The 22755-nt window shown below is 28.4% G+C and overlaps 2 protein-coding genes across 3 annotated transcripts in view; both read left to right on the top strand.

Moving 5' to 3' along the window:
• LOC129907455 (G-protein coupled receptor dmsr-1) overlaps window positions 1-22755 on the top strand; it is a 238360-nt gene that overhangs the window by 195903 nt on the left and 19702 nt on the right. For both annotated transcript variants that reach the window (XM_055983692.1, XM_055983691.1), the window contains exon 4: window positions 17063-17540. In XM_055983692.1, coding sequence (XP_055839667.1) covers window positions 17244-17540 — 297 coding nt within the window. In that variant the 5' untranslated portion in view covers window positions 17063-17243. The remainder of the gene's footprint in view (window positions 1-17062; window positions 17541-22755) is intronic.
• Window positions 9960-14524, top strand: LOC129911465 (cuticle protein LPCP-23). Its single transcript, XM_055989282.1, has 2 exons — window positions 9960-9998; window positions 14222-14524. Exons 1-2 carry the CDS (start codon window positions 9960-9962, stop codon window positions 14522-14524), a joined length of 342 nt encoding a protein of 113 aa, XP_055845257.1.

Here is a 22755-nt window from a genome sequence, read left to right as displayed (position 1 = left end):
TTGAATGAGAAGGCTCCTAATTGTTTATAAAGAAGCCTATATTTGTACTGTACCTACATACATATTATATAAATCAATCTAATTTTACGATTTTTATAAGGGAAATTACACTGTGCTACAAAATAAAAAAAAAAAATACACCCGAGAAATAACATAGGCTGTTCGTATGGTCGAATAATGCATTAAAATATTTTTGTTATATTTTTGAAACCCTCCATTTTTTTTTTATTTACAAAAAACCATTTTTACAGACCTTACGACGTAATCTATCAATATTTCAGTCATTTTTCTAGCAACTCTCAATATGTTATATGTTTTTGGAAAGAGGATTTCCAGACCTTTTGAATGATGTATATAAGTCTATTGTTTAAACAAATTAAGTGTAGGTTTTTATCCCACAAATCTTGAAAAAGTGATTTTTTTCCCAATTTTTTCAACTTTACCCAATTTTTTTTGCAAAATAAAACAAACAAAAAAATAAAGTAAGGTTATATTCTGAAAGAATATACATTTAGGCACAAATTGGCGTATTTCTTTATTGAATTTGACTTATTAAATTTGAGTCTGTAAAGTTTTAAATTTTTTGAACGAATGGTTTGGCTGGTTCCAAAAATATAACAAAAATATTTGTATGCATTATTCGACCATACGAACAGCCTACACTATGTTATTTCTTGGGTGTATTTTCAGTGTAGCACCGTGTTATTATTATTATGAATGTATTGTTTACTCCATTTTTATGAACACCTTAATTTGTATTCACTTCAAAAATTCTCATTTTACTATCTATCTTACATACAACCCACAATGTAATTTAATAACAACCTTATTTCATCACCTTTTACTTTTAAACCCATAAGCAAAAGTAATGTTGTATGTAATCGCTAAGGTTAAGAAGAAAAATGTAGGTTAAAAAATTCAATAATACTCGTATGTGTTCTTACACGTGTTTGAGATATATTTTGCAAAACCAAAACATTTAATTTCGATTCTTAATCGGTGGAATTCAAAACGCCTAGCTTTAATCTTATCGATTAATCTAATCTAACACGATTACCCAAACACTCAAATTTAATTAAATGTCATGAATTAAATCAAAACTATCAAAATAAATTAATCGTATGTAAATTTTACTTAATATCTGTCGTATTTAAAAGTTCTAATACTTCACCTCTAGCTGTTTTTCTTAAAGTTAATTACATGGCTTTTGAAAAAAGTTAAAACCATACTTGTACCGCCCTGCGACAGTTAAATGCAAGAACGAGCGTTACTAATTTCAATGAAATGATCAATCGACGACAAGTTTTTTGGAATTTGCATATATTTTTGATATCAAATGAACCTCTTGAGGGTATTTTTGCAAAAATTAAAAAAAAATGTATTTAACGTGTAGATATTCAAAATCATGATTAGATACATAATAAAAATTGAACCATTCACCGAAATCAAATAGATCATGCCGGGCACAGTTAAAAAAAAATTACACACCCATAGAATGATTTATATTTGGATAAATAAAAAAAAATAAAACTTCTGCCTACAGGTTTAGGTTTTATGTATATGACTTGGATTGGACATTTGGTCCTTGACAATATGGTATTTAATTGGCAGAGGGCGAATAAAATTGATTTATCGGCCAACAAAATCGTAGTGACTTTATGAGCTCCTGCTGGGAATTAATTTATGATTGTAACAACAACAAAAAAAAAGGAACGTGCAATAAATTTTATAACTAATCCAATTGAAATAATTATTTTGTTTTTGGTACACGCGTTTTTTTCTTGTTCACACAGGGTGATTCCAATTTGCTTTTGCCCGACAAACTTTTACACATTAAAGAAGGTTAATGGAAAAGAAAAAGGAAATATTAATGGGATAGAATAATACATTTATCTACTCATTTTAGACGACAGAGTTGATAGGTAGTCCAAGTCCATAATACTTTGGTATCTTTAAGCCAGAGGGAATTTTTTATTTTTGTTTGTATTCATTCATTTCTTTAGCAAAAGTTATAAATCTTGCTAGTATTTTTATTATTTAAAAAATCTGTTTTGAAACTAATTTTTAGTTGCAAATTGTCTCTTAATAATTTTTACCTGACGGAATTTTCTTCGTTTTATGTAGATTAAAAGCTCAGACCAAACATCAACTATATGTAACATGCAGTCGATTCTAAATCCCGCTAAATCAAAAAATCATTTGAACTGTGTAGAAGCGAAAAATTTGCCAATATCCTTTTTAAGTATTTTTTAGGAGAGGAATTCGTAGTTAAAAGTTTAAAAAAGCCCTGCTTACGGTAAAAGAATTTAAAAATGGCCGAATATTCAGCGGCATCTCTAGTTTTGTAGGTACAAAGAGTGATAAGTTGGTTGATATAAATTGCGAGCGTTAGCGAGCAAGAAAATTTTTTTTAAGAAACAAATTTTAACCATTCTAAGGCTTTATAAAAAAAATTATTTCGTACAATTTAATACATAAAACATTGAAAAATGGACTTTTTCTTGCACTGAAATTTTGTAGCAGAAAATTGAAAGGTACATTCTATCTATTGAGTTCGAAATGAAATTAGCAATACTTAAAAACTAAAATTTTAAATAATCCAAGTTGTTTGACATGAGCTACTTACACTGGTCAACAAGGTTTTTGTTACAGAAACCAGGGTATACTTTTCTATAGGCTGAGCTCGAATCCGAAGTCAGAAAAATTCTATCACATCACGTTTTGGAGATATTCCCGTTAGAAAATCGAAAATGCCGATTTTTACCAGTTTTCAAAGTAATTTTTTAGCGTTTACTTATTTTTTTTAAATTAAATTTGTAACAGTTTCTAAAAGAATTGTGTCAAAATTTAAAAGCGATTGGTACAGAACTTTTCGATATTTGCTATTAAAAGCAAATAAATTTGAGATGCCCCAAACACTTTGATTTCAAGTTATGATTTCTCGAGGAAGAAAATAGATATTTAAAAGATTTAAACGGATTTAGAGAGACAAAACTTAATTCTTTTAGAAACTGTTACAAATTCAATTTAAAAAAAAAAAGTAAACGCTAAAAAAAAACCCTGAAAACTGGTAAAAAGCGGCATTTTAGATTTTCTAACGGTAATATCTCAAAAACGTGATGTGATCGAATTTTTCTGACTTCGGTTTGAAGCTCAGCACACTAAAAACCTATAGAAGAGTATACCCTGGTCTCTGTAACAAAAAAGAAGTTTAATTTTGTTGACCAGTGTTATACTTCACTTTGAAATTTAACAATAAACTGAAATTGTTTAATTTTATAATTTAAAACAAAAAATAACGAAATGTTGTAAATACAGTGCTTTGCAAAAGTATAATCGCACCATATAAAAATGCTATTTATATAAAACCGAGTATTGCAACCACACCCTACTATTTTTTTGTTAAAGGGGATCAAAAAACAAGAACATTGAGAAGAACAAAATGTCCCGTTACTTTCTCTTATAATTTTTAGAAATAAAAATAAGTTTTTCTTCCATTGCAAAAGTATAATCGCATTTTTTTTATTTTGAGTAGGCCAACAAGGTTTTTGTTACAGAAACCAAGATATACTTTTCTAAAGGTTTTTTATGTGCTGAGCTCGAATCCGAACTTAGAAAAATTCTATCACATCGCGTTTTTGAGATATCCGTTAGAAAATCGAAAATCCCGCTTTTTATCGGTTTTCGAGGTTATTTCCTAGCGTTGGTAGGTACTACAGTCTCTGAATAAATCGATACATTTATTTTCGCTTACATACTGGATTTAAGGTTAACATAGAACAAAAGTGGGTAATAAGCAACTGAAGATATCTCGGACAGTAGAAAAGATGTCTGAAAGATTTAAATAGATTTAAAGGTAATATTCAAAAACGAGATGTGATCGAATAAGTCCGTCTTTGGATTCGAGTTCGGCCACCGAAACCCTTTGAAAAAGCATAGTTTAGTCTCGGCACCAAAAACCCTGCATAAGTACTTGTGGTATTTAAAGGGTTCTTAAAAGAGCATTTTAAGGTGTTAACATAGTGCTTAAGGAAATGGTCAAAGAGATAAAAACTCTTTGTAATGGACCAAACAAGTTTTGTTTTCCTTTATACAAACTTCATCGACAGCTTCTGCAACGATGCAAAATTGGTAGTGATTTTAAGGGAGATTTTCATATAGGTAATCAAATCACTAAAATACAAAAACAAATCATTTAGTGCTGCACATATTAGTTTTGTATATGTTTATAATATAGGTATCTTTTGATTTTCTGAAAAAAAATTTCGGGGGGGGGGTTAAACACCCAAAACCCCCCCCTAAATACGGCTATGCCTACAACCAAAATTTCAAAGAAAATTCAATGTCGCATTTTCGGAAAAAAACATTTTTTCGAAAATTGTATTTTTGGTTTGTTTTAAAATTATAAAATGCATAAAAAAAACTGTTGAAATCGAATTAGAAGTTTCGTAAAAAATCTTATTAAAAAAAAAAAAAAAAATACTGTTAATAACGATTTTCGAAAAAGAATTGTATTAAATATATTTGAATTTTTCTAACAAAATCGTTGGAGCCGTTTTCGAGCAATTTCAAATTTACTAAAATCGGTATATGGCAGTATCAGCTATCATTATTTTTGGTACAAGAAAATTAATTCCGAAAACCCCTTGATGTCAATCGGACCAACAGATTAGGCAGTAGTTCCTTGTATAGACAGAGAGACAGACGGACTCGCGGAAACCACTTTTTTTTTAGCATAATCATCATAACGTCATGTCTAATTGTTATCTCAACTTTTTTTTTTGTCCATATGTAACGCAAAAGTGAGTCTCACATCTTCTGGAGAAGATGTTGAAAATTTTATTTTTAGGACGAAAATTAAAGGTAACTTTGTTTTTATTATGTCAATTAATATTTTCTTTTCAGTTCCGTACCAATTTTTTTTTTTTGAAAAATCTTATTTGTAATGAGCTATTTTTTTTTATCTAAAAACTGTTTGGTTTATAAGAAATTTTTATAATTAAACATAAAATAAAATAAATTTTATGTTATTTTTAAAATTTTCTAAATAAAATAAAATTATAAATATTTTTAAATGAACTTTAACATAAAACATACATAGTCATTAACTAGTGACGTGACCAAGTAAGACCTTTCCAATGATACCTCATAGGCAAATTGCGATGAGTAGTTTAGGAGCTATGATGTATTGATGTCACAGATGAACATAACTACATACCGGTCAAATACATAACCCTCTTTTATTGGTTTTTCTGTGGTCAGGTTCATCAATTTGTCCATATTATATTTTGTTTGTTTCTATAAGTTATGTCTCTTAAAATTACTAGCACCCAGATTAATCTTTACTTCCTTTATTTAATAAATTGAAAATTAAACATCCACTTTCTCTTAATCATTTTTGTATATAAATTGCTTTCATTTAGAAGTCTTCCTGTTTTGTTTCTCATAGAAAATGTTCTTTTAATGAATTAATTGCACCATCTTCTAAAACAATTACTTAACTAGATTCTTCAGAGCCAAATAAGTTGAATATATCAAACAAAAACGAGCTAACATCTCATAATTATTATAGAGAGCATCACTAGTGAGTGTTTCTATATAAAAGTACTTTATTCGTTCTACACGCCATTTGACCAAATTCGGATTAGAAAACTTTCAGCGAACTAAATTAGCAATCGACTAATGGATTTCAAAGTACCTACTACTGGCACTGCAACGCAACAGTGTTGAAGGATAGTTTATCCTAATTGCTTTTTAAGGGTTCATGTATTGTATTTGTAAATAAAAAAAAAAAAAAACAGATTTGAATAGTTAGTTGACTGAATCTAACTGACAAAAAATTAACAGAGTATTGCTCAGAATTTTCAAACAACCTCCAAATGAAATTTTCAATATACCTAACTAAAAGCTGGATTGGGGTTATTTCATGATTTTCGACTGTTTTAAAAACGTTTAAAGAATTTTTTTCTTTAAATAAAACGAGTAATTACGAGCAGCTATAACGACCATTATTTTTAAAACCTCCATTAAAAATTAGAAAACTGTCAAAATGCATATAAATTTTAAAATTTCTTCTTATTAAAGTTGGCTTTAAATTTTATGAAATTTTAATAAATAGGGACTAAAAGTCGATACTTTTCCAAAAAGATAGAAAAAGTCATTAAAGTGCAACCTCTGCACTATATTAAGCTCCTTTAGAAAAACACAGATTTGTGTGAGTTAATTTATTTCTCCTCTAAAGTGCATTAGTTTTCATTGTTGTTCATGTCTCTTCATGTTAATTTATATTCTCTTCCTGGTAATTTAATCCTAGATACAAAAATGTTCATTAAATCAATTTTATTGTTTGTGTGAGATTAAGATTTTATTATGTAGAATGAATTAAAACGAATATGATGAACATTTAATTAAGAGTTTTTGTTTTTTGAAATTGAAAATAGAAATTAGTTCAGTTCACTTAGTTGTCAGATTAGATGTCGAAAGTAGTTTAATTAGATATCTACGCCCTGTTACTTCGTGTAAGTTTGAGAGGTATTGTAGTACCTATGGCTTATGGAAAAATTTGTTTTTATCTATAGGCCTTGACTCGCTAAGCCGTGTTGAATTCAATGAACGTTTTATTTTTCTTCCCTGAACACCATCTATAAGACAATTTGTTCGGATTTTGCAAGCATTTTTGGATTAAAAAATCAATTTTTTCGAAAATGGGCCATATTGAATTTTTTTGAAAATTTTGGGCTTAAATTTGTATTACCAAATTTCTACGAAATGATATATTAACTTAAACTTTGATTATTTTTTAAATAGTCGCTTACTCCACCAATGACAGCTGCCAAAGACATTATACTTAACTGATACCCATGGAAAAGTCTCATAATATGACATCAAGTTCAAAGTAAAAATAAAATCTTATGCAGTTTAATGGAATAATTGTATATTATAATAATTCTTTTGTATAATTCTGAAAATTCTATTAAAATAACAGTTACGGCTCTATTTTCCCCTTTTGAATTTTATTTCAATTGAATTTGTTATATAGGATAAACTTATACTTTTCAAGAAAATAGAATTGTGGGATTCGTAAATGAAAGCATTATGACTCCACAACTGGATTTCTTAGTAGCTCTTACAAGAATGCTTGTAGGAGTAATTTTATTTTCAAGAAATTCTTAATTCTTGTCTGGTTTTTAAACTAAAGTTTCAACAACAATTCAATGGAATCGCTTGATTATGTCGAAATCGTCCGGTCACTAGGCATCATTGTTTGCATCAGCAAGTAGTTCAATGGAAATGGAATGAATAATTTTGTGTTGGAAAATATGTTTTAACTGCAAACTAAGAAAACTAAGATTTTTCCTTTAGTTATAGTACAGTGACTCTGTAAAAAGCTTTATGACGACATTATGCACCTCAAAATAATTAAAACAAAAATTAGTTTGAGAACTAAAATCTCACTTCTCCAAAATAACGCTTAAGTTAAATTGTTCACTTCTACTTTAAGCATTCATAAGTAATTATTCATGGTATTTCTTAAAGATGTGTTTTTTTTTTCTTGAGTTCGGTATTTGGGCCAAAATACTTTTCACATTTTTATCAATATATTTTAGTTGACATAGAATAGTTATACTTTAATCTATTATAAAATAACAATTGAATCATTTATTTTCAAAACATGATAAGTCCACTTTTTTTCCGAATTCGTTTTTTTGACTAAATCTAGGGATAACCACGTCTATCTTCAAAATAAAGAAGTATCTACTCCATTTATATCCGATTTTACAGCTAAGCGAAATATTTGTTTTAGGATCAAAAACAGGATAAGTCCCGGACTTATCATCTTTTGAAAATAAACAACAGCTTTTTTATGTGTAAATGCTATATTAAGCTACTGGCTGAAAATCTTAAGTTTAAAGTGTCTTTAAAGTTAAAGAAGCACTCCGGACATTATATTTTAATCTCAAATACAATTTTGTGATAGACTGGGGATGAAAGCAAAATTGGGTACCCATTTTAAAACTAATTTCACATCCGTTTATTTTCAAAGTATGATAAGTCCAAAAGCGTTTTTATTTTTTATCTTTTGAACTATCGCTCCAAAAATTAAAAACGAAACGGTATTTTGTACCTAGGCAGAAGTTCTACAAAATATATTTTTTATAAATTTTGCTACACACATCAAAAGAAAATAGAACGTTTTTTTCTTCTCCTGCAAAATTTAAAATAATGGACTTATCATGTTTTGAAAATAAATGATTCAACTGCACCGATATATTTGGAATGATATTTCTATATTTATGACAGTTTAAACAGAAAGTGATCAAAACCAAACAACTGCGTTACTTTACTGCAAATTTCAGTTTTATTTGTAAAATCATAAATAATTAAGCTCTCTGATATTACTATTTGAAATTTTAAGAACAACGTAAGTCTCCTATGAAGTTAAATCACAGAAAAATTAATTTCATTTAAATATTCTTAATAGTTTATTACCAAAAATCAGCTTTAATACTTTAAATACCACTGCGTTACCAAGATAAACCACAATGTTACCGTGATTTGTAAGCAATTCGATCCAAATTTGGGTTTCAAACTTGTAAAAGTAAATAATGTTAATTTTATAATTCAATATACTTTTTCTACTAATTTGTACTTTTTTTTTAAGAAAAATGAAATTCAAAAAAAGGGACATTTTTTTAGTTACCAAATAGTATTTTGGCAGATGTTCATCCATGACATCATACCTCCTTAACTTTTTGTAGCATTTCGATAAATGAAATATCGTTGCAAGCATCTTGCTTGTCCGCTGGTTAATGTCTATAAGACGAAGCCATCAAGAATAAAAATAATAAACAATTTTTGTTTTAGTACAGTGAATCTGTTAAAACATTATGACGAAATTATAAACTCTTAAAAAAATTAAAACAATAAATAAGTTTTAGAACCTCACTACTTGTTTAAAATTTTGTACTTTTAATGTAGTTGCATATATAGAACGCCGCGCCGCACAGTGGGGAACCTTGTATGGGAAAGTGGAAAAAACTCAATAAAATCTAAAGTACTGGACCGTTTTTGATGAGGCTATGCAGAAGAGTAATGTCAGCTTTGTACTAACCAAAAAGTTAGTCTATGTTAAATACTGCAGCTTTCGGGCAGTCAAATATTAATTAAATAATATTTTCTAAAACAACAATATTGCATCTAAGCCTCTTTCTTTATTACAGAAGCTGTCTGCAATAAACCTTATCACCAAAAGAAAATTGCGTAGTCCATGCAACAAATTAGTTAATTGTGAAATACAAAAATCTTGTTTTTTTTTTTAAATTATAATCCTTTCATTTGATTTTGAAACAATTATCTCAAAAAAAAAAAAACATAACAGGTGCTCCGATTTTTCTATATACATTGTAAATAACTCACTACTATAGATTTTATTTTCTTATCACTACGACAAAAAAAAGTTATTAATTTACACTATGTCACTGTCTGATGAATATTTATTGCTCTTTATAAAGTTGCCATATCGATTTTGCAACTTGCCTTACAATTAAAGTCAGTAGACTTCAAACAAACTGCCTTTAATCTAAATCTTGACAGATTCACTCGCTCTTTTCAATGCACTTACGCCGATAATATCAAATTAACCATGTGACTATTGCGATTAATAATAACTAGTGCGGGTTTAGTTAGTTTAAGATTTTTTTGTGTGAATGTTTGTTATTTATTTCATTCTCACTTTTTTGTTGTTGTTGTTGTTGGTTGGAAGTTTAATCGGAAACCTGTCAAGATCCTGTTCGATGCAAAAATGAATGAATAAGAAAAAATAGTATAACTAAACGATACGAGTTTTTCTTTTTGCTAGGTGGTCATATACAAAGTTCATCAAGTTTTTTTTATTTTTCTTCTTTTATTTTATTTTGAAAGAAAAAAAAAGAAAATTATCTATTTCATGGATAATTGAAATGGTTACCAAAGTAAATGCACCACACTTGCAATTACATGTAAGTATTTTATTTTCCTGGTGCAGACAAAAAAACAAAAATGAGATACAGTCAAGTTTTGAGGAAAGAACCAATCAACGAATGAGCTATAAATTTTCCAAAGATATGGGTTGCCATTAATTGCCAGTAAGATTCGCAAAAAACTCGACAGCGCCCGGCAGTTGCTTAATCGATGAAATTTAATTTTTGACGGTTGGTGTAGTGGCGGTTTGTTATTTTTGTAGATTAATACCAGGTCAGGAGCCAGGAAGGGGGATAGCATGAAAAACGTTTTAATTTATTAAAATTAAAGTGTTTAAGAAATCTTAACTTTTCGAGCAAGTTTATGCAACCCAGGTTGTGCATTTTATCTAGAATCAGAAAAAAAGTCGAAACGAAATTCTGTATTTGTTCGAAGGGAATGTTTTAAATGGGGACAAAATTGCATAAAACACATATGTATCCTCATAGCATATTCTTTCTGTGCTGTATTGATTTTTTTGTAAATGCGTATTATTTAAAATTTGTTCATTTATACATCAAACTGAAATACATCATATTTAATTTGAAAGAAAGAAAAAAAAAATAAATAAAAAGAAAACAATTATTTATCAATCAAATAAAAGGCTGAATACGTGAATATTACACATAAAATTATTAAAAAAGCTTTGTTATATGTTCAATATTATTTACTGCACAACCTTTTGAATTCGAATGCGTAAGCATCTCCCTCACGTGAACGAATCAATATTGTTTTCCAATTTTTTTGTTTTTATGAATACTCATTTATTCATATTCAATGAATAGTATTCATAGGCTTTTATTGTTTTTAAATTCATGTCCGTTTGCATAAACCCTTCTGGGCATTGGATTTGAGGGAGTTTTTTATTTGCGTCTCTTTAATCAGTTTTAAGATTTTTTTCAGTGTTCAAAATTCCGAAAAGCGAATGATGTAATTAAAATATGAAGTTGATCAACAAAAGCAAAAAATAAATAAAACAAAATTTAAGAATGACCTATCAAAATTTTTAACAAAACTGATAAATCTTGATAAATATGTTTTTTTGCATTGAAGTCTTACTCAAATAAAAAAGAAACAGAAGTATATTATTAATTCCAATCGTTTTCAAGTATCAGTGCAGAGGCGTACGTTGAGTTGCCGGGGCCCCGGGGCAAGACTAAATTTTGGGGATTCTTTGATACTTGGGGCCCCTTTAATATAGAAAATAAGTTAGGTACTATTTTTTTTTTAGATGGAATACTATGTGGCTAGCTACCAATTCATTATGCATTACACTGAATCTTTTTGCTTATTACTTTTTTAATTTGTTGCCTTCTCTGCATTGTCTCTAGACGGGGCCCTGGTGTGTGGGGGGCCCCGGGGCATCGCCCCGCTTGCCCCAATGGTGTGTACGCCCCTGTATCAGTGATTTGAATTCAATACGTAAAGAATTACTTTTTGATATTTTTGATGTTTTTTTTTTAAAGTCCCCCAGTTTTAAGAAAACTTATACATTTTGTAAAAAAAAAAAAATGCAAATTTACAAAATTTGTATAGAAAAAAAACTGATATTGAAGGATATATCAAGAATATCTGACACTTGAACTTAACATCAGTCACAGTTCAGAAAATTTATCAGAATAAATTTCCGTGTTTTCTTAATATATTTCGAATTTTGAAAGAAAAAAAAAATCATTTTGCATTCTGTATTTTTAATATTAGTAAATACTAAAATCGAAATGGTAGAATGCGCAATTCTTTGAGGACATTAAACTGAGAAAACAAATTTTTTATTTGAATTCTTTAAAAATAGTACCTAATAGATTTTTTTCCTACAAAAAATACTTTACTTTTCTTTTTCGAATAAATTTCGATAAAAAACACATTTGTTTGTTTTATTTTATTTAACATTTTTATTGTTATTACTTTGTTATTATTAAAAAACGATATAGATAAATATGACCGGCTAATTAACTAAAATTCGTATGACCTCAAAGGAATCTTTCTAAGTTCTATTTATCTTTAAATTTTACATTCTTAAAGCTTAAGCATTCATTTAAAAGATATTTCTACCTAATTTTTTTTTTTATATTGTAGGTATTGCGATTGTACTTAAATAGTATTTCTAAATAAATGAAATGTTTTTGAAAAATCGCTACACTAATACAAACGTGGAAATTCAATTCAAAAATTTCAATATAAAACTATTAAAACTTAAGTTTTTACGACCTCCAACCAAAAATTTAGGACCTCAAATATATATTATTATGTATTATAAAATAATTAAAAAAATTAATAAAATTATCGAAATAAATAAGTGTTTTACTTTAGTTGTTAAAACTTTACGGTTATTTATTTTACAAAAGCGAAAAAGTGAAAATTTTAAAACTTATTTTTTTAAACTGTTCCCCTTTGCAAAACTTTTAAAAATGATGCAGAAACTTTTCCAAAAAAAAACTTGTAAAATTCCTATTTTGTAAAAAGTGTAATTAAGTAAAATTTCGAAATAAATTTTAATAACATTTTATTGAAAAATATGTTCTAGGCAAAAAATTGATGCACATGAAAAAGTATCAATTTTAATACGTTGGACCTAATTCAAATCAAATTTCCTAATGACGTACGTTCATTATCACAAAATTTTATTAAAATCCAAAAATGGTTGTTAAATTTAGTTTTTGACATTTTCGCAATATTTTTGAGGTTATGAAAAAAATAAATCTACATAAAAGATGTAGATCTATAAATTATCTACAACTTTCACTTTCTTTAAAAGGGTCTTTTTGCTAGATATTGTAAAAGACCTCCTCGTCATCTGCTGCGATCCGATCAATTTTTCCTCTTTTAATATTTCTTTTTCAAACTTTATTTGCACTTGTCTATTAGACAAAAACATGCATTTTTTTAAATTTTAATTAAATATAATTTTTTTTAGTTTAAGTGTTGTAACTTTATACAATTGGGTACAACCATTCTCTTCTCCTTTGGATCACGCAAATTTTTTTGAATACGGCCTCGAATTGGTGCTACTTTAAGACTTAACTGCAATTCATCGCCGTATGATTTGTAGAATTTGTTTCTTAAACTGTATCAGTCGGTCAAAACATACCGAAAATTTGGTCACATGAGCGCATAAGCAAATTGTATTGGCATAGAGAGATATCAGATATGTAGATGTTGTTGTTGTTATTTATGCACTATCCCACATGAAATAGATTTTTTTCTTTTTAATTTTTTTTTTTTTTTTTTTTGTAAATCGATCGACTAGAAATGTAAACAACAACACATGAATGACTCCAAAGAGTTGAATTCAACTAAATCCCATGCTCAATCATAGCTATGCGAGATTCTTTTGAATCTATAAGATACAACTTTGTACTGACGAAATGAAAACGACGACAGAGAGAATGTTTAGCAATAAAAAAATGTATATACATTGGGCTGGTACACTTGTTTTTTTTTTGTGTTTTTAATGTTTTGAGTAAGTTTTTTTTGGCGACTTATGGGGTGTTCGCCGGGGCTTTTAGCTAATACAACACCGGTATTTGTATCAAGCGGATAAAGTACGTAGGATAGGTATGGATTTAGTTTTGTTTTTATTTTTAACTCAGCCCACTTGTAGAATGGACAAAAGTTACTATAAATATCATGTGTCTATTGGATTGAAGTAATAGTAAACCGCCTGACATCACATCAAACTGTGAAATTCTTAAATAATTTGTTTAAATTGAAAATAAAAAACAATTTTTAAAATGAAATATTTTGTAAGTTACAATATTTTTAACTAAATTATTTGTATACTAAAAATATTAATAAGTTTAGTTTAAAAAGTGAAATTTTTAAATTTGGAATATTAACATAAATCAATTGAATTAATTTAAAAAATCCTTACATTAAAATGCAAAATAAAGGTTTTAAATTTTTTAGTTCGCGACATGTTTTTCAAAGCTACTAAGACTTTCTTATTTGTTGTTGTTTTATATTAAAAAAATCAGTTAAAATAATTTATACTTTTTTCTTTAATTTCAAATAGAAGATAATTTTTGTTTTCAAAGATTTTTTATGTGTTGATTTGAAGTATAAAAAATATAAAAAAAAAATCTTTGAAAAAACTTTTTGCGAAAATTTCGTAATAATTTTACAAAATCTTGAAGAAGTGAACTATTTCTTCTTTTAAATTTATTTTAAGCTTATGTAACCTAAAAACATTAAAACAACCAATAAATTGATTATTTTTTCGCAGATCCTTCTTCTCGTTGTAGCTACAAGCGCCCTTGCTGCCCCAGCTTCTGATACAACCAAAACTAAGCGTGGTCTTGCATTGGGACTACATTCACCCATATCAATTGCTCATTCTTCATCATACATTTCACATGCACCTTTGATATCTCACGCACCTTTAATTTCGCACGCACCTTTACTACATGCACCACTGATTTCACATGCTCCACTTATTTCGCATGCTCCTTTAATTTCACATGCTCCATTGATTTCACATGGACCATTATTATCGCATGGATCACTTTTGTCGTCATTACATTACTAAGACGACAAAACAATGGCGAATTAAAAAAAATTAAGCCATTGGAAGAAATGATTTATAATTTTTGTAAATATGTATGTAAAATTTTGAAATAAAACTTTATTGAAACAAAAATTTTATATAATTTAAATAACATTTATTTAGCCATCTTATAGAAAAATTTGTAGGAAACAGTTTCTTAAGAAACTTAACGCTACCAATTTTCAGGACCTCAATTATCCCCTAGTTGTTCTTGATTATCAAGGTCGAGTAAAGTTTTTAAGAGGTACCCTTGGGCAAAAACTACAATAATCTCATTAAAAATTCGATTTTATGACCTAAGCCCTAAGAACAAGGAGCATCTTAAAAAATTGTCACAAACTACTCACGTTTTATCAACAACTACACAAACTCTCGTTTTTTTTTTTTTAACAGTCCATTGCCTTGGGAATCAAACCTTGGACCTCTGGTGCAAAAGACAAATTTATACAACGCTTGAACACTCTGGTCTGTTGACTATGAAAATATAGCTGATTTGGCCTCATATGACTTGGCCTTAAAGATGAAATTGCAATCTATACCACACAGGAAGTGGAACGTTAGCACATGAGTCACACTTTTTCGTGCATCATCCAGAGAATTATTTTACGTTTTGTTCTTCATCTTCCAAAGTCACAGTTTTTGATAAACTTTCTTTCTGAATTCATAATAAATCTTGAAAAAGTATACATTTAAAAAAAAAGTTGCAGGAAAATTATATTTCGGGGGAACAAAAAGTTTTCGGGTGAAACTTAATGATCCGTTTTTCCAATGAAGTTTAAAGACCGTCTTCCCAGATTACTCTTTCTGTGGTGATTTGATAGTGTTTTGTATCTACCTAATATTTTGCTTTTGTGATATCGCTCCTAACCTTTTTTGTGCGATCATTTTTTTATTTGCTTTTTCAGAATTTGCGTGATTGTGTAGATATTTCCACAAAGTCAGAAATTAAATAATCTTTTTTATCAAAAAACAAAACCGACTTCCTTGGATCAAAACTGGGTTTTATGGTTTTTCTAATAGTTCCTATGGCTATAACTGAACGAAATTGAAATGGGACCACATTGCAGCCACCAGCTTTCCAATACAAAAAGAATTATCAAAATTGGTTCACTCAGTCCAAAGTTATGAAGTAACAAACATTAAAAAAAAAAAAAAAAATACAGGCGAATTGAATACCTCCTCCTTTTTGGAAGTCGGTTAAAACGGTTCTATGGCAATTACCAAGGTTCGGACTTCAATTTCGAAATTTCGAAGCAACTTTGAAAAAAAGTGAAGTAGATCCAAAATTTCGGAAGTAGATTTCAAAATTAAACTTCCAGAACAAAAAATTATTCTAAAAAAAATATTTTTCAACAAAGTTATTTTTCTTAACTTTTTTTATTATGTTCTTTTCCAAAAAACCTTTCTCATCCAGTGATTGCAAAGGTGTTGTGGGGTAAAACGGTTAGTTTATCATAGTCTAACAAATTTTTAATTAGGAATTCTTCAGTAAAAATTACTTTGATACATTTTATTTATATCTTCAATTCGTGATTCAATTTTTTTTTCGAGTAAAGAACTGATTACTGATGCCGCGTTTACTAATGCTCTTATTATTATTTTTTTTTACTGTTATCATCATACAATTTTTTCAAAAGAAAAAAGCACCAAAGTAAAAAATTCAAATAGATTACCCAAAATTCCGTATGCCAATTTATTTTAAAGACTAGACCCAAAACATTCTAGATAACCCTCTTTTTTAGCTAAAATGGCTGGACTAATAACCTGGGGCAAAGTTTCTTAAATGAATCAACTTGTGAAAGCATTTATAATACAGGAAGGAAGAACGAAAGAATTTATGTTGGCTCGCAAGTTGTAATAAGTAATACAAAGAAGTAATTTGTTGGAATTTGTCTGGTAAATATTATATCAGCCCCCAAAGCTTGTCCGTAGAGGAGAAAAATGTTGTTAAAAATAATGTTCATAATTGCTAACATAAATAGCATTAAACATCATGGGGTGCCTTTGCGTTGTTTGTTTTCTTTTTTTTTTTTTTAATTCGTTAAAATGACATCAACCAAAAATGGTGCCTTATTAAGAAAAAGTATATATTAAATGCCTACTGAGTCGTTTGTACTTGCTTTTATAGAACTGCGGGGTTTTAATTTCAAGAAAATGCTTTGAGCTTTTTTTTAAGAACTCTCCATTTACCCTTTAGTATTTACCAATAACGCAAGAAGAAATGAGGATGACGATAAAAAGTGTCTTTGGCGGAAAAAATAATTTCCGTGATAGAAAAATCATTGGACTATAAAATAAAATTTATTTTAGGTCTATGAGTTTAAAAATAAAAATTAATCATAAAAATTATGAAATTAGATTTAAAAAGGGAAGCGATTTTAAAAATAATAAAAAAAAATAGAAGGAAGATTGAGGCAAATAAGTTCCTCCAATTTTTTTTTTTTTTTATGATTTTACATTATAAATGTGATGAATGCGGAAAACTTTAATTTAATGTTTATTTTTTTCTTTTCTTTGCAGATGTTCCCCAAACACATAAACATGAAAAACTAACAGTTAAAATGTGAATCTAAATAAAAATAACTACAATAATGTTTGTATAACCTTCTCTAATGAAGGAATACATCAATTATTAACCACAACAACAAATAAAGCTTGTAAAGAGTTTTATAAACCCTATCAAATACAATAACAACAAATAATGATAACACCGCAACACAAAAAAATGACGAATGACATCAATCTATCCGAATATAATCTTATTCTTCAATCAGGATCATTCTCACAACAACAACAACAACCAAATACTTCAAAATATCTAGAGGATTTAAACATAACTAATGATGCTTGGAATGATTTTCTCGAGAAATATATGCAACAAATCAATAACCATCGATTGAATATAACTAGCTTAGATGAGTGCGAGGATTATTGTAATGGAAATATACGTGATTTTTCAATTGCATATAAAGCTATTCATGGATATATTGCACTTTTGGTAAGGATTATTATTTATTAAAAGCGAAAAGTATAGACAAAGTGTACTTATAGATGAAGTGAAATTGGCATAATATTTTAAATAGAATTTAAAATAGGGAATGTGGTTATGAATCATGGTGTTTTATTAACTGATTGATATTTCTAGTACTGCTATATTAATGCAATGGAAAATAGCATTCAGTTCTGAATTCGATGTGTGTATTCTTTGCTGCCGCGTACAAAGGTTTTAAGTCAAAAAAATCGATTTTCGGATTTTTATTTAGTCAGTTTTGTTTTCTCTTTCGTTTGGTCCTATCGCCATAGCTCTAGTGTATCTCCTTCCTTTAGAAATGAAGGGTTTAAGTCAAAAAATTTTAAAATTTTGTGATACTAAGGGCGTAAGTTGACTTAACTCCTTTGTTTTTGCATTAATTTTTAATTTTAAAATAAAAAAAATGGCATTAAGTCAAGAGGAAGACAGAAAACGAAAATTCATTTTTCTACAGTATATTATATTAGCTCAAAAAGAATTCTCACATTTGGTAAATAATCACATTGATATTTCCAACTTTCTTTTACAAATTAAACTTTGTTATCAATGTAAACAAAGATTTTTCTTGACTTAACTCCTTTGTATCAAGTTTATTTTTGATGACTAAATGGCTCTAAAGTGTTAAGTCAACACATTTTTTTTTAAGAACGTTCATTTTCTGGTCAACAGCATATGGATATGTAAAAAGATCTTATAGATGATGTTCCTGCATCATTACTTTTTCTTAATAATAATATTCAGATTTACAAACAAAAAATTGAAACTTCAATTTCATTTTTCTCAAAACTAAATTTTCTGACTTAACCCCTTTGTACCCGGCGCCAAATTATTTATGGCCATGAAAAATGTTCTATTCTTGTTCGAATATAAAATGCAATATCATAGTAGGTCGTAACTGGCAAATATTTTAACTTATATAGAAGACAAGGTTAAATGTTAACGTTAAAACTTTGTGTCTGATACATTTGTACAATATTGTTATAACATTAATATGTTATACCTTGGGATAACGCAGTGATTAATATTTGAACTACTCTTGTTAAGGTATTGAATGAGACTCTACTTGTCTTGTCATTCCGATAGTCGCGAGCCCAACTTCCTCAGTGGATAATCGTCGGCACGTTTAAAGAGTCAGCACAATTCAATTATTGTCTTATTGCACTTTGATTGACCCAAAACAATATCCGAATGGACAATCAAAGTGAACATTACAATTGAAGTGTGCTGAGTTCAACGCACGACGATTTCCTCTGGTAGGTATGGAAGAGGGCACAACATCCCTCCCCACCCGGAGGAAGAACTCACGATCAACCGGATGACGATCGACAAGATTAAATAACACATATTTATTTAGCATTTTCTTATAACAATATAACAATTGATTTCTTATTTTCTATAAATTATCTTTTTTGACATATGTTTTATTTTTTTATTTTATTTATTTTTTTTTAAATTTAATTTCTTTGTAGTTAATTATGAATTTAGAATACATTAAATGTTTTAAATATCTTTAAACCATTTTTATAAAATTATGTTATGGAACTTACAAATTTAGTCTTTTTTTTTAATGTTATTATTTAGTTACATATTTGGATAAAATACATTTAATATTTTTTCTTATTATTTCGAATGTATTGCACATGAATCTTGTATTTTTTTTTTAAATGACAGTTTCAACGTTTAGGAGTAATATAAAATATTATGATTCTCGGTCAGTATGCTTAGTTTGAGTTTGGTGTTGTTTGACGGCTTGCTGCGGATGCGATGATTGTAGTTTCCATGTATTGGGGCGTCAAGTTAATCTTCAATTATTAGCCTTGACTCAGTCTGCTTCAATTCGGGAGAACCAATTGCCATTTCTATCTCTCGTCTTGCACAAGATGCGATTGCTTACATTTCTAACACAATTTAACTTATTTGTGATATGATGTTGAAGTATACCCATCTTCGAAGGGTATTGAATTATTTTATCGAAGTTGAATGCCTCCAGCAAGTATATTTAAGCAGGAACGGGATCGCCAACATTAGCACTGTTACCAATTAGGTGACTGTTGTGCAGTTCGACATGTAATTTCGGCTTTGAGTTACGCTACATATCAACTATTACTTATGAGTTTGACATCTAGTATGTTGATGCTTGTAACTACTTCAATTCGAGTAAAATATCCCTTAGATCTTACAGCTTTCTGGCATGGGTGAAACATCTTTGTAGTTAAATGTGGTAGTTTTTATGTGAGCAATAGTGTGCGTTTAATACAGAGATAAAGATAGGCGGTTCCCCTCCCCACCTGGGACTACATTTTTTACCTCTGGTACTGGCAGAACATTTTATTTACAGTTCTCAGCATCTTTCCCAAACATAACTTCGTGACCATTCATTTTAAAGTTTTAAAGTAATATTTATATTACAATTTTATTTTAATTTAGAGCTCCTTTACGTAATAATGTCTTAATGTCTTTGTCTTTGTATTTTTTTTTTTTTATTTAATAAAGTTTAATACTTAATTTTAATAATTTTTTTTTTTTTTTTTTCATATTTAGACTATTTTTACATTTCATAATATTTTTTCTTATTGTTATAATAATTTTCAAGTACTTATGACGTTTAAGTTTCATAAAAATTTAATATTTGAATTTGATTTTTTTTTGTTGTACTTTTATTTAACTTAAAGTTAAGTTAATTGATTTATTTAAGTTATCAATTAATCAATTATATTTGTTTTATTTCATATATATTATTTCATATATTTTATTTCATATATATTATATATTATTTTTAATATACAAGGTATTTATGTATTTTTGTAGTTTTTATAAGAAACATTTTTTTTAATAATTAATTTTTAAAGCAATTGTTTATTGATCTTCAATTAGTTTTTATACTTTCGTAGTTGTCAATCAGTTATTTATTTATGTAGTTTTCTTAGTATGTATATATTTTTTATTTAATTAGTGCAACTTTAAATATTTTAGGCTTTAAACAAAGAAAAGAATTGGAATAATGAATTGAGAAGAAAGTGGGATATAATGAATTGAGGTATTAAAGAAAGGAAAATATATGAAAAGATTTAGGTTAAAGAGTTTTTGACATCTTAATGTTATCTGAAAATAGAAAAAAAATTGGATTAAATGCTCAAAAACAAAGATAAATAATAAATTACTGAAATTTTGAATAAAATAAGTTTGTAGTACTATCTAGTTTAAAACTCAAGACAGGATTTACAGGATTTAGTTTAAGTGGTTATGCTTTGCGTACCCACGGACATAAGCCTCTTGATTGATTGACTGATCTCAATTTTTGATTGTCGTTGTTCACAGAACTTCTTATATTTTTCACTAAGAGGATGTGACTTCGATCAAAAGAGTCGTCTTTTTCTTGTTTATATTTTTTAGAAAATATGTTAGAGATTAAGTTTAAGACATTATCCATTGAAAACATTTTTTTTAGGGGAAGAAACCCTCGTTTCACTTAATTTGTGACTCCTGTTTTTTATTTGTCTTGAAGAGGTTCTTGGAAATTCGGTACTTTTTCTATTTGAAGTAAACGGATATATAAGGGGAAACTGTGATACCAGCTTTCTGTTGTTATCCAAAAATTTTAGTGTTTTGGTAACAGAGTCAATTATAGCATGGTTCCCAAGAATATCCCTGCCTATTATACCATCGGCGGGTATGTTATTTAGGCCATCTATTATATTCCAATTTAATTTTATTTTTCCCTTCAAACTCGACCGAATTGAACCTAAAGTTTCGCCAATCCCTTCAGAAGCTAATTTTATTTTACATTTTTCTTTAGTTCGTATTTTTGCATTATTTTTTAATGCACTACTTACTAAAAAGCTTGCTTTTTCATTTTCGTCTATTAAAACAAAAATTTTACCTCTCTTAGCATTTGGAAATGGCAGTTTTATATACATTTTTTTCTTGGATTCTTTATTGTTAAATTTACTTTTCACTTCGATGATGATTTTATGAATTTTTGAATAAAATTCATAAATCATATCGAAACATTTAGTGAATACTAACAATTGTGAAATGAAAAAAATGTAGTTAAAAACTGAAGGTATTTGAAAATCATAAATTTTGTTTGTTTTAACAACGGGGATTGGCGTTTTGGCAGATTTGGTAATTTGAGTGGATGGATAAGGGACATTCTGTTTGTTTTTTGGTAACGTTGGGTTTTTGACCCAATCATATTTTACAAAATATCGTCTTTTACATCTACACTCATTCTCAGAGTGTCCAACCCTAGAACACCAATCGCATCGTACCCTAGTCTTTTGCGGGTTTGCCGCTTCTAATTGACCTTTGGGTAACGAAAGTGTTCTTTGAGGTTGTCCATGTGCCTAACAGGTATTGTGGAAAGAAGTATTTCTCTTAAACCTGCAATAAGCACTTTTGTGGTTTGTTTTCTTACAGAATTTGCAAACCACTTTCTCTGAGAAATTTTTTACATTAATCTCCTTTCGAGGAAGAAATGTCTGCCAATCTTTGGTTACACATGCTGTAACCTTTTCACTTTTTGTCGTGTGACACATAATTATGTTAATTATAAAAAAAAAACTAGTCACTTGGAGTCAAACAATATAACGTAGGTATTTATTTAATTTGCTTATCCCGAACTCGAAGTTTTAAACTGACCTACATTAACTAAAATTAACGTATATCTACTGGCCGTAATAATAAAACAATTCAAGCAAAAAAAAAATTAAAAAAATAAGTAGATCGTTTTTCAAAAAGTGAAAAAAAACGAAAACGATTCAAAACAAAATACACGCGACTGAAGTTATACTTCTCATTCAGTATATGTAAATGAATTTCATTTGATATTTTTAATTTCTATTATTAAATTAATTAATCCACACTTCGTTTTTTTACATTTTTATCAAGTGAACAATAAATTAATTTTTTCATCCTCCTTGCGTCCATGTAGTTTTCAATTTATTCTGTGAAATTTACTCATGTTGTGCGGTTCAGAAGGTACGGTATATACTTAACGAAAGTAAATGAATTGCGCATAAAATGTGCGATATGGTAATTTTATGAGAATTGTGTGTGCTTCAGCACTAGTAGTTGCAATATGCAACTTGCGGTTGCTACAAAGCTCAAAAGTGAGCTAAGCTCAGCTCACAGCTCAGCTCAAATTTTGAGCTAGCTCACTTTTGAGCTTTGTACCACAGCT

Source organism: Episyrphus balteatus, chromosome 1, assembly GCF_945859705.1.
Source record: "Episyrphus balteatus chromosome 1, idEpiBalt1.1, whole genome shotgun sequence".
NCBI lineage: Eukaryota > Metazoa > Arthropoda > Insecta > Diptera > Syrphidae > Episyrphus > Episyrphus balteatus.
The sequence above is the reverse complement of the archived record's forward strand: the minus strand, read 5'-3'. Positions and strand labels throughout refer to the sequence as shown.

Coding starts and splice junctions, on each gene's coding strand:
- LOC129911465 (XM_055989282.1), top strand. CDS start 9,960: ATGGTTACCAAAGTAAATGCACCACACTTGCAATTACAT. Junction 9,999..14,221: donor CACCACACTTGCAATTACAT/GTAAGTATTTTA, acceptor ATTTTTTCGCAG/ATCCTTCTTCTCGTTGTAGC.